This window comes from Poromitra crassiceps, assembly GCF_964638095.1.
Source record: "Poromitra crassiceps genome assembly, chromosome: 10".
In the NCBI taxonomy this organism is placed as follows: domain Eukaryota; kingdom Metazoa; phylum Chordata; class Actinopteri; order Beryciformes; family Melamphaidae; genus Poromitra; species Poromitra crassiceps.
The window spans coordinates 8743052-8755895 of NC_139631.1; the positions used below are offsets into that span (position 1 = coordinate 8743052).

At 43.5% G+C, this 12844-nt stretch overlaps 2 protein-coding genes across 2 annotated transcripts; one reads left to right on the forward strand and one right to left on the reverse strand.

Moving 5' to 3' along the window:
- The first annotated feature begins 828 nt into the window (after positions 1–828).
- Positions 829–3204, forward strand: LOC310783887 (rho-related GTP-binding protein RhoF-like). The gene is made up of 5 exons (XM_083644802.1): positions 829–1081; positions 1244–1331; positions 1780–1889; positions 2128–2262; positions 2850–3204. Exons 1-5 carry the CDS (start codon positions 947–949, stop codon positions 3018–3020), a joined length of 639 nt encoding a protein of 212 aa, XP_083500928.1. The 5' UTR covers positions 829–946; the 3' UTR covers positions 3021–3204.
- A 101-nt stretch (positions 3205–3305) lies between these two features.
- LOC310783423 (calcium release-activated calcium channel protein 1-like) lies at positions 3306–8158 on the reverse strand. The gene is made up of 2 exons (XM_083644284.1): positions 7928–8158; positions 3306–6633 (listed from the first exon to the last, which is right to left on the reverse strand). Exons 1-2 carry the CDS (start codon positions 8039–8041, stop codon positions 6094–6096), a joined length of 654 nt encoding a protein of 217 aa, XP_083500410.1. The 5' UTR covers positions 8042–8158; the 3' UTR covers positions 3306–6093.
- Positions 8159–12844: the final 4686 nt, after the last annotated feature.

The window sequence follows — 12844 nt, forward strand, 5'->3', positions numbered from 1 at the left end:
CATGGGGTCCGGGGACATTGGGACAATGTTTGTGCCAAAAATGCATGTAACTGTATGTTAATACAGTTAACAATATAACTTAAATAACAGTATTGCTTTTCCAGTACTGCTCAATCTGATCTGAGAAAAAGTTAAAATATTGTGTTTAAATGTGGTAACGGCAGCTGATCCCAGTTTGGCTCTCCTCCTTTTGGCTCTGCTCCAAGCCCTCTCTATATACTGTATTACCATATATGGGCCTACTGTAATGGCTGTGGATCCCCCCCCCCCCCCCCCCCCATAGATTGCAACAAAGAGCTGTGTTCAAGTTAGCATTGTTTTCCATCTGCAAACGCTAAAAGACTTACATTTGGTGCTGAATCTTTAGGTGTAATTAAAGCTAAAATAATTTCATGCTTATCTGCATTGGGATTTTAATTTATAATAATAATTATATATTATATTCCTAATAATAATTCCTAATAATTATGTGTCGATTAGATGTCGCAATATGCTTGAGCATCTTTAATTAGACTATATAACTACAATATCCTTATTCCATTTGTGAAATAATTTCAGTTCTTACTGATTCTGTTATAGCTGTTTATAGCTGTTCTGTTATAATGCCTGGGATTATATGTCATTCAGATCTGTAGATGACAACACGACAATCATTTTTGTGTGGCTGTCTAAATAGCTGAGCTGCCCAGGTATAGGAGGAGAGACGTCCTATTAGGAGAGGGCGGGAGGATCAGCTGGTTAAAAAGCTGGGCGTAGGCTATTACTGTTTCCTAATAAGCATTTATCATCTGGCCATGAAGGCACCTCTATCATGTTGTTTATCAAGTGGAGGTGGAGGGAAGAATGTAAGTAACTTTGCCTCCCTGCAGGCGACCTGTTTAGATCTGCGTTATCTCCACACAGTCAGTGAAGGCATCCATCATCCCCACCGGTCTCTCCAGACAACATGACCCAGAAAGGAGCCGGGGAAGGCAAAGCATATGCCAGACAGCAAGAGGAACTCAAGCTTGTTCTTGTAGGAGACAGAGGCTGTGGGAAGACCTCACTCCTCACGGTTTACACTAAAGGAGACTTTCCAGAGGTACAGTAAAGGCAACACAGTTCATTTTACACTTGGCTATTGTGTTTACAGCATTTTCATCTCAATGTTTGAATGAAAACGTGATAGAAATTACCTTTTAACATGGAAGAAAGTAGGCCAAGATGTTTATCATTCAAATGAACATGTGCATTTTCCTTTCAGGAACATGTCCCATCTGTGTTTGAGAAGAGTGTTGCCAGTGTGAGGTACAGAGGGCAACAGTTTCGTCTCAATCTCTACGATACTGCAGGTGAACTTTCTCTATACACACTTTTGATAACACCTTGCTAAACAGGTATCTCTATGATACTGCAGGTAAAGTACACACATGCACACTTTTGATAACACCCTGCTAAACAGGTATCCCAGGGCGATGGTGGGTGTGTCATGTCATTCAAATATTCAGTGCTTTGGTCTCTCTGAAAGTCAAAAGTATTATTCATAAATAAAGTGTTCAGGATGCTGGTATAGACCCTTTTCACGTGGGCCATTTTGCGTCGAAAAGGCTGAATAAACACAGGTGCAAGCAAAACACTCGTGAGGGTTTCCAAATTCCAATTATGGAAGTTGGAAACCCTCATTAGTGTTTTTCTTGCACCTGTGTTTACCCTGCCTTTTCGACACACTTAATGGCTCCCGTGAGAAGGGTCTATTGACAGCGGTGGACTTGAAGCAGGACTTGATGTTGTTCCTGTCAGGTCAAGAGGACTATGATCGGCTGCGGCCTCTCTCCTACCAGAACGCCAACGTGGTGCTGATCTGCTACGATGTCATGTGCCCTTCCAGCTTTGACCATGTCTTCATAAAGGTACTCCTCTCTTGGGCCAGTAGTGTGTGTTTCTGTAGGGAACACTGATATCACGATGGGGCAAATTCACTTATTTAATTGCAGATTGGATGGAACAATTTTGTTTTTGCTTTATAAATATGAGAAAACGCACTTCTTCAGTTGATTGAACTGAGAATAATTTGACGCCCCACCACCCTGATTATATCATGTGTTTTCTACTGTTCATTATTATGTAAATGTGTGTAATATCTCTTAGTGGTACCCTGAGGTCCAGCATTTCTGCCAAGGGGTTCCCATCCTCCTCGTAGGGTGCAAGGCAGACCTACGGGAAGACAAGGACTTGACCAAGAAACTCTGGTCCTCGGGACAGAAGCAGGTCTCATATATCCAGGTATCAGGCCTACCAAACTCTAAACTCTGGTCCGCAAGACAGAACCAGGTCTCATATATGCAGGTATCAGGCCTACCAAACTCTAAACTCTGGTCCTCAAGACAGAACCAGGTCTCTATATGCATGTATCAGGCCTACCAAACTCTAAACTCTGGTCCTCAGGACAGAACCAGGTCTCATATATCCAGGTATCAGGCCTACCAAACTCTAAACTCTGGTCCTCAGGACAGAACCAGGTCTCACATATCCAGGTATCAGGCCTACCAAACTCTGGTCCTCAGGACAGAACCAGGTCTCACATATCCAGGTATCAGGCCTCCCAAACTCTAAACTCTGGTCCTCAGGACAGAACCAGGTCTCACATATCCAGGTATCAGGCCTAGTCCTACCAAACTCTAAACTCTAAACAGACTACCAACATGATTGCATTTTATTAGGGAAATTCTCTGACACAATATATGATTTGAGCCTGCATCAGCTAAGTACATAATATGCACACTCATATAATGCACAACTAAATGACATTTTTTGACCAACTATATGAAGTACTTTTGGCAAACGCGTGGTGTAACTTTCCTGTCCTGCAGGGAGAAGAGGGGAAACAGAAAATCAACGCTGAGCTGTATATAGAGTGCTCTGCCAAGTTAAGGGAGAACGTGGAGGACATATTCAGAGAAGCTACCAAACGAGCCCTGGCTGCAAGAACAAGAACATCGGAAGAAGACGTCAGAGAGAGGACTTCCTGTGTCCTCTTCTGATGCCCGACCATGATGGACCACGGACTGACACCATGATGGACCACGGACTGACACCATGATGGACCACGGACTGACACCATGCATGACTTTCAAATGAGCTCCAAGTGTGTTTGTTTTGCTGCTACTGTACATGCTGACACATTTCCTGTGTGGTTTCCCTTCTGACTTCCTTAACTATTTTAAAGAGTCCTAAAAATAAATGCATTTACAGTATATGACACTAGTGTTTTGTAATAATAAAAAAAGAAAATCACAATTCATCCAAAAGATGTATTTATTCACCAAACTTGGAAACATAAATCCAGCTTCATCTTAGCAGGCCCAAAAGTTGCAACTTATCGACCTGCTAAAAGAACACACAAGCAAACACATTGCAACACCATCAAACATGTAAACACTTACCGTAATACAAGATGTGCTCACACAAGCAGTGAAACTTCATAAACCGTACGACAACAAAGGAACTGTTTCCCTTGATTTGTCAAAAACACACACAAGGAAAGCAGTGGCTCTAACACTTCCATGATGTCCTTTGCAAAATATAACTTCGATTTCAATAAAAAGTCAATCATCTTTGACATAAAGCAGCACGAGTGAGACAGAAATGGCTGAAAAGGTGCATGCATTCAATATTCAGTGACCATCTGTTTGCATCAATATCTTCATTTCGCCCCGTCTGTAAGTCTCCAAGAAGCATCATCTTGCAACCAGGGCTTTGGGGACGTGTAACGGATTTTCATCCGCCATTTATTTTCCCATAGACATCTCATAAATTGGGTATAAAAATAGTTTTACTTGTTCAAACCAAACGGTTCAGATATATTTAGAAACAGGAGAGACCACATTACATTTCACTCGGACCAAAACGTTAAAAAAAAACCTGCGGATTTAAAGAAAAATATTTGTTGTATGTTTTTGCTTTTTTTGGTCTGAGTGAAATGTTCTATAGTCTCTCCCGATTCTAAATATATCTGAACCATTTGGTTTGACCAAGTAAAACTATTTTTATAAGCATTTTACGAAATGTCTATGGGAAAATAAATGGCGGATGAAAATCTCTGGTACAGTGCTGAAGCAGGAAGTGACGTTCACTTTGGCTCTGTATAAACTACAGTCGGTAAGGTGGACAAATATTTGTATCCTACAGCTCCTCCTCTGCTTTATGTAAAAGTTGGTGATGATAAACTACTTTGTACCAGTTTGAATGACAAACTCAGCATCACAGTACCAAGGACTGTGCACGTTTCCTCACGCGCCAATTCTCAAATAAAGCTTTTGTACCAAACGACAGACTTCTGAAGGGGTGATTTAACTCCGAGGGCCTTGATCAAAATGGGAAAGTGCACGGTCAAACCACGCTGAAGCAAATTCACAATGTGCCACAGGACAATCAGAAAAAGATCACACTACAAATCCACACTAACATCGTATAGAAACATACAGGGGTGCATAAACATGCTCAAGATTGTGATCTACAAAAAGTAAAATAAAAAACAAACAAACTTCAAAACATAAAATAAATGCATGCTTTGGAATACATTTTCATCAATACTTCTTTCATCAAAACCAGTAATCAGTTTCAAGGGTTGCGTGTATTCTTGAGTTGGAAGAGAAATGCTAAACCAACAGATTTCTCCACACATTTTTAGATGAGACAGATCAAAGTAGAAAGAGTCTTTGCTACAGACTCCTGCATCATGCTCAACATCAGTTTGATTCCCACTGAACGCACGGGATAAAAAAAATGTTTGCCCTCACTACAGTAAGGCACTTCCTTAACTAAAGCACTTCCGGGCCAGCATTTATTTTTAAGATGTTGCCTCAAGCAGTAGATAAGGAGAAAAATACTGCCGGCTGTTACAGCTCCTCAGATATGAGCGTCAGTCAAACAGCAAAATGTAAAACAGTCAAACTGTTCAGTGCAGGGCTGGGTGGTACGCTGAAATCAATATGATAATCACAAGGATCTCTATTGATATCTATATATATCACAATATGGTTCATGTAGGCAAAATCATGTTAAATAATCAAATGACTGTTCATCTCATTGAACCGAATGGTAACGTGATGTCAAACAAAACTATTCAAATACTGTAATATTCCTACCATACAGTACCTCATTTTATAAGTGCTTACAGTAAGTAAAATTTGCTTGTCACCATCAATTTAAATTGCAGAAATGTGTTCTCTCTCATATCATCACAATATGATTCCACTGAAAGACGATAAACAATCATCTTGAATTATCGCCCCGCCGTAGTTCAGCAGCAAACTTAAAAAATCTTGAATACTGGCCTTCTGGGTAAGGGAAAGGGCATTCTATATTTTCAAAAAGGGACCAACTCATTCCATCGTTTTGGTATTCAAGCTGCCAAAGACAAGGTTTCAAAGCACCCAGGTCAGAGAATGACCCTAATGTACGTAACACCCAGGTCAGACAGTGACCCTAATGTACGTAACACCCGGGTCAAACAGTGACCCTAATGTATGTAACACCCAGGTCAGAGAGTGACCCTAATGTATGTAACACCCAGGTCAGACAGTGACCCTAATGTATGTAACACCCAGGTCAAACAGTGACCCTAATGTACGTAACACCCAGGTCAGACAGTGACCCTAATGTATGTAACACCCAGGTCAGACAGTGACCCTAATGTACGTAACACCCAGGTCAGACAGTGACCCTAATGTATGTAACAGATGATGACCACTAGATGATACAGGCACACAAGTGCCTGTCAGGTTTGAATAGGTTCCAGCTTCGACCTCACAGTAAAAGTATTGTTGAGAGAAATAAGCCACTGAAACGTTACCGGCCAGACTGGGACAAAGGCTCTATGTATCTACCGTGACAAGAGTCGAGCTAAAACTATTTTCCATCATAGCTAAAGTGCGGGAGACGATGAACATGCAGTCTCCAAATTGTGTCGAATATGTAACGTATGACGAAAGAAACTTGCAATCAATCTAAAGAAGCGTTGCAACGCAGTTCACATCCTGTTCAAACAAACTTTTACCAGAGGTTTCACAATAAAACGTCTGCTGAGAGTCTGCTGCTCTGTCTCAGTGCGGTTCAGGGGAAGTCCTGCAGGTCGTTGTTCTCACCCCTGTGGTCCAGCTGGTTCTGCAGTTGAATCACCTGCTCCAGCTCGCGGATCTGCCGGTCCGTTTTGTGGCTGACCAGCGTGCGGTAGAAGTGGACGGCAAACACGATGAACACGAGTCCGAACGGCACCATGATGGAGGTGGACGCGATGGCCGCCGCCTGGCCGGCGCTGATGGTGTTGTTCATCAGCTGGTTGGGGCCTTTGAGGGGTAAGAACTTGACCCAGCACAAGAGCACCACCTCGGTCAAGAAGAGGAGGGTGCCGATGACCGTGGAGAAGGCCCACGCCAGCTCGATGTGGTGGTGCATGCGCTCGTGGGGCGACTCGTTCACAGAGTTGAGATTGTGAACGTTGCTCACGGCCTCCAGGTTAGGCAGGATACAGGTGCTGATCATCAGGGCGAACAGGTGCACCGCCACCAGGATGGTGGTGCAGGCGCTGAAGGCTATGAGCAGCCCCGGGGGATAGACATGACCTTCCTCCAGCTGTACCTCTACCATGGCAACCTGAGAAATACAAAACAATTCAACAGAGCTTATTTGCCATAGGCTCTATAACCCTACGGTTATTAAATGGGAGTGGCTAACATTCATTTGAAAATGCAGATAACTAACAGCACCTTCACAATTACTAATGCCTTAAGAAATGTGAGAAATGTGAAGATTAACCTATAAGTGCTTTGGTGGTTTGACTTCCATGATGGCAAAAATGATTTTGTCAAACAGGTCTGGCTCTTTCTGAAAAGGTGAACAGTTGATTTTGAAATGAGCAAGATGTCATCTATTTTCATTTAAACCTGTATCCTTTTTACAGCAGCCTGCGTCAGTAATGTATGTAATATATCTCTAATGCAATGACTTCCACAGGGGGATCCAGGGAACACCTCGGGGGTCCTTGAGGGGATCCCCCAGCAAAATGAACAATTTCACTCAGAGAATTTTTACGAATGACTGTATATCCATCAGTCTTCACTCTTCTCTGACCACCTATCACCTTATTACCTGTTAGCATCTGACCACCTATCCTTTTGATCAAAATGAGGTTTGTGGTCTAATGCAGACTGATTCTCAACCTTTTTCATATCAGGACCCCTAATTTAATGCAAACTCCAACTGATGTTTCTGTTGCTTGTCTTTTGTTTACTGTTAAGCGTCTTTGAGTTCTGAAAAGCGCTATATAAAATAAATTAATTATTATTTATTATTATGATGATTATATTTTCTCTCTGACCCATATGATTTTGTCCAGAATTCCACAACTAGTGTAGATAGAGAGAGATCATGTGACATTATGATTAAAATAGACTACTCATTATTTTTGCGTTAACTTATTATATATATAAATATATATATATTGTAAATGAAATAATGGTGAAATTTAACAAGACATCAATTTGCTGTGGACCCCTCAAGGACGCCAGGTGGTCCTGTGGACCGACCCTATGTTGAGAACCATGTCCACTTATCTGTGTATATCTGGGGTGTGTTGCTATGAAAAAGTTTAGGGACCCCTGTCTAAAAAGGCAGGAAGTATGTAACACAGGTGCAAGCATAACATTAATGAGGGTTTCCGTTAATGTGTTGCTCACACCTGCTTGTGTTACTTCCTGCCCTTTAGATGAGATGTACTTGAGCGGATCAATCTGCGTCACAAACTGATATCCGGTTTATGTCGAGTGAGCTGCGTGCATTCATGCGGTGTGGCCGGAAACAAACGAGGCGTAACTGTAACAACAACACTGTAACTGTAACGTGAACTGTGTGTGGAGACCAGTGAGGTCAAAGTCAATACATTACTCACCATTGCGAATCCTGATAAGAGCGCTGAGGTGCGACTGGTGGCTTTTAACTTGGCTCGGCTCAAGTACAGTTTTCTCCACGACAGAGCCTGCAGCGAGTGCTCGTTCAAACTCATTCCCAAACTAAGTTGCTCTAACTTTTTAAAAGTAGTTAGTTCTATAAATAACGGTACACTATTTAACCTGGCCGCTTCCCAGTCAGAGCAATATTCGATGAAGTAAAGATGTATCTGAACACCGCGCGTCGGGTAGGAGGTTTTAAGCGCGGTGTGGTGTGTAATAAACACAAGATAATATGACAATCAAAATATGGCAAAAACTTCCCTGCAACAGCTGATTGTCAGAGCCTATCAGGAAACACGAGATGCCCACAATGCAACGCTCCGTTCAGACGTTTCAGAGCGGCGGCACGCCAAATCTCATTCAAAACTCACGCAATTTTAGCAATACTTTGTTTATTTGAAAACTTGTACACTCCGAAGTACTTCGTTGCGATCTTTTGCCAATCATTAAGCTCTTCTGGTCAACTCGGCATACACTGCACTTTTAATCCACCGATCTAGTCAGCTAATTCAACTTTTAGTGCTGCTGTTTCACACCAAACACGGCTCGCTAGCGCCCCCTCCACGGTGTTTGGGTGGGCGACGATTGTCGGAGGAGAACAGCAGGCGTAACGTTAGATCCAGTCCAGAAGGTAGAGGCAGGCTTCAGTGGACTGAGATTCATACAGTCAGACTTTGGCATAAGAACAGGATATTGATATCTTCTGGTAAACTCGGCATACATTTAATCCACCAAACAGCACGATAGTGGTACTTGGCTCAACTTTGAATACTGGTTCAAACAGCTCGCTAGCGCGGCGCGTTCTCACTCTCGACCACTAGATGGCAGAGAATGAACACAAAACTACTCGCGACTACAGCAGGGCCAAGAGTGGAGCTCAAAGATGCACCATGATGAGATGCTATGACATCATGTGTGTGTGTGTGTGTGTGTGTGTGTGTGTGTGTGTGTGTGTGTGTGTGTGTGTGTGTGTGTGTGTGTGTGTGTGTGTGTGTGTGTGTGTGTGTGTGTGTGTGTGTGTGTGTGTGTGTGTGTGTGTGAATCCATAAGAAGCAGATAAACCAGGTCTTACTAAAAAAAAAAATGGCAATTGGAATCAAACCAGATGTCTGACATAATTGCATCGTCACCAAATTCTCAACTCTGGGAGTTTGATCACAGTACAGAGACAAATATCACTTTTCAACATTTTGTTGTTGATGCAGAAAACAGACAGACAGACAGACAGACAGACAGATAGACAGACAGCCAGACAGATAGACAGACAGACAGACAGACAGCCAGACAGATAGACAGACAGACAGATAGATAGACAGACAGCCAGACAGACAGATAGACAGACAGACAGCCAGACAGCCAGACAGACAGACAGACAGACAGACAGACAGACAGACAGACAGACAGACAGACAGACAGACAGACAGACAGACAGACAGACAGACAGACAGACAGACACAGATAGACAGACAGACAGCCAGACAGACAGACAGACTGACAGACAGACAGACAGATAGACAGACAGACACAGACAGACAGACAGACAGACAGACAGACAGACAGACAGACAGACAGACAGACAGACAGACAGACAGGCAGCCAGACAGACAGACAGCCAGATAGATAGACAGACAGACAGACAGACAGACAGACAGACAGACACAGACAGACAGACAGACAGACAGACAGACAGACAGACAGACAGACACATACACACCTGTTAGTTGGTCCTTGGTACTACATTCCTATGACAGTGCAATACCACTCTAATGACACCCTCACCCCCCCCCCCCCCCCCCGTGTGGCGACTGTCCCTGCAGATGAGTGTTTTTCCACACTGTTACCAGGAGATGTGTTACTGTTGTCAGGAGATGTGACAGCAGTGCACAACACCTTCAGATAGAACTTCACAACATGTGAGAGCTTTGAATAATGACAGAGAACATAAGTGGGAATTAAGTGTTAATGGTGTGGTACTGGAGGTGCAGTACCACCAATACCAATCAACATAATAATCATATACATTATATACAACATAATTATCAGTATCATAATAGTTAAAGGGCATTTTTAAATGCTTACTTTTTTAGTGCTTCATTTACACTACTAGCATTTCATTACCACAACAAATAATTGCTCCAGGCATACAACCTCATCCAATTAGAGAATCCAATTAGAGAAGACTGATATTGATTGATTGGATTGTTTCATCAGTTGTCCTTTGAAGCCTAACTGTGAATCCTTCAGATAAGCTGAGTGTCTGAAGCAAGCTACAGTATATCCCCCTGATACCCATCCATGGGGAGAAAACACTTCAGACGATGATGTTCCTCTCACACCAGCTTGTCACATGATGTAGATCACATGATGTACAGTATAGAGACAGAGGCTCAGTCGACGGGAGCAAAACAGCCTTTTAAGACGTGAGGTGAAAATGAGCGCGCTCTCCTCCGCAACACAGCCACAAATCCTGGTGAATGGTGACTGACCAGCAGCAGGAGGAGGAACATCTCCAAGAGCAGGTCACCTCTGCCTGTCTGAGTGACCAGTGCACAGAGGACACTGCTCCTGTGGATGGGGGGGAGGAGACACAAGCTACGATGCAGTCTATCTTCCAACAGGTGCGCAACCAGATACGCTCACAAGTGGGTGTGAAAGCCCCCCCGAAGAGCAGCATCCTGGAGCTGGTGCAGAAGGTCAGAGAGAGAGAAACGGAAATGCCATCGGTGAGCAGAGAACCTGATGGGGAGACCAGCAGCGATAAAGAACAGAAAGCAGCAGAGATGTCGATGGACGAAGGCAGAGGTGAGACGGAGCCGAAAGCAGAGGAACATGCTGCGGTTTTTGAAAATGAGCTGGAGGCCAGTAAAAAGGCTTTAAGGGATGAGTTTAAAGAGCAACTTTCACAGCTACGTAAAGAAATGCAGGCGTACACCGACCAGGCTGTGAAGGACATGCAGAGTAAGATGCAGATGCAGTCCCACAGTCTGCAGCAGACCAAAGATCACCTGGAGAGCAAAGGGCCAGACAAGAAAGCCAAGTCCCCAGCAGCAGCAGCAGCAGCGGCTCCTTCTCTGGCTTCCTGGAAGGGAAGAGTCCTGACGCGTACCATGACCACCATCACCCCCAAGACCTGCGCCCCCGTCATCGTGGGCCGTGCACGCGCCAAGTCCGAGATCCTCGCCTCCTCCAGGGACAGGAGCTCTCGACTGGTGCTGAGGGACCGCGACTTCTCCGTGTTCACCTCGCCAGGCGCCAGGCATTACCAGTGCTGCAGGCCGCTGCCCCCCACCTGCCCTCCCATACCCCTCCGCCACAAGCTCGTCGGCTACGGCTCGCCCGGACAAAAGCTCCAACAGGAAACCGACTCTTCGACTGGGCGATGAAGATGAGCAGTCGTAGAGATCAGGAAGTCTGGATTATTTAGTCGATGGGGTAATTATTAATGTTGATGACAATAAGTCACATTGATAAATGAGGCATATTTTGTTGCTTGTTACCTAAGACCATTGCTACACTTAGGATGTCTCTGGATCAACGCTGTTACAATAATCCCACCTCAGGAGCCTTTTTTAATTGGAGCAGAATAAACAGCAGCTCTGCAGCTATAACGCAAAGCTGGTTTTCTAGGCGAGTGAAAACAAAACCTAGTTGCTTTCAATGCTACATTGGTAATGGTGATGTGCCCCAGTGGTTATAGTGCCCCAGTGTCTCACCTGGTAGAGCGCGTACCATTAGGGTTTAGTCCTCCCTGCAGGCAGCCCGGGTTTAACAGGTGTCACACAATATTTGCTGACCTCTCTCAGATGATGTGACCTGCAGTGTTTTAGTTTGGTTAGGTTTAGTTTAGTTTTAGTTTAGTTTAGTTTAGTTTAGTTTAGTTTAGTTTAGTTTAGTTTAGTTTAGTTTAGTTTAGTTTATGTTAGGTTAGGTTAGGTTTAGTTTAGTTTTAGTTTAGGTTAGGTTTAGGCACGAGGAATGATATGGTTGGGATTAGGATAAGAATATCAGGGCAGCCATGGGCAGGTCACAGAATCATGTGATTGTTGCTGGCTACAGTGTAGTCACACATTCTGACTGCTGCTTTCAGAAAGGTTGAAATAATAATAATTATTATTAATAATATTATTATTACAATTATTTCACAGATTCCCCCTAATGCAGTCACACATTATGATGCTCACAGATTTTGGTGTAACACCAGCCTGTGGGCGTGGCCCTTTGCTGCATGTCCTCCCCTCTCTCTCTGCTTCCCTGTCTACTCTGTCCTAACCAATAAATGCAAAAGAAAAAAAAAATCTTGAAAAGTAATGGTAAAAAATACAAACATTTTTAATCTATGATTTACCTGAAGTGTAAGCAGTTAATCTCAAATAAGGTAGCAAAGTTTCCAAAAATAATTGACTGAATGACTTTAACATGAGGGAAGGCACACTACAAGATGAAATAATCTATGCTGAAAGTTGTTATAGTTTCATAATTAATTATATCTAAGATCTAACATTAAATTAGTACACAGTGATAGCCGTGACCCTTGGCCCCTGAAGAAAGAATATTTTTATGGTAATTGTGCAACCTGACCCACAGATGGCAGCAGTTAGCTCCTATAGGCTTCCCATCTGTATTGTCAGGGTGGAGCAATGGCAGGAACCTCAGTGTGGAATGAGTCTATGGCCCCATTCATACCTGGCATTTAAATGGCCCAGTGCTGATCTTTGGCGCTCTGATCTGATCTCAGTAAAGTACAGGTCTGAACGCACCCAATGCACATTTAGATCTGATTGCCTCAGGCCACCTTCGGAGGTGGCCACCTACTCTACTGACCTCCTCTACATAACAAAGGGCATCCTGGCTCAGTT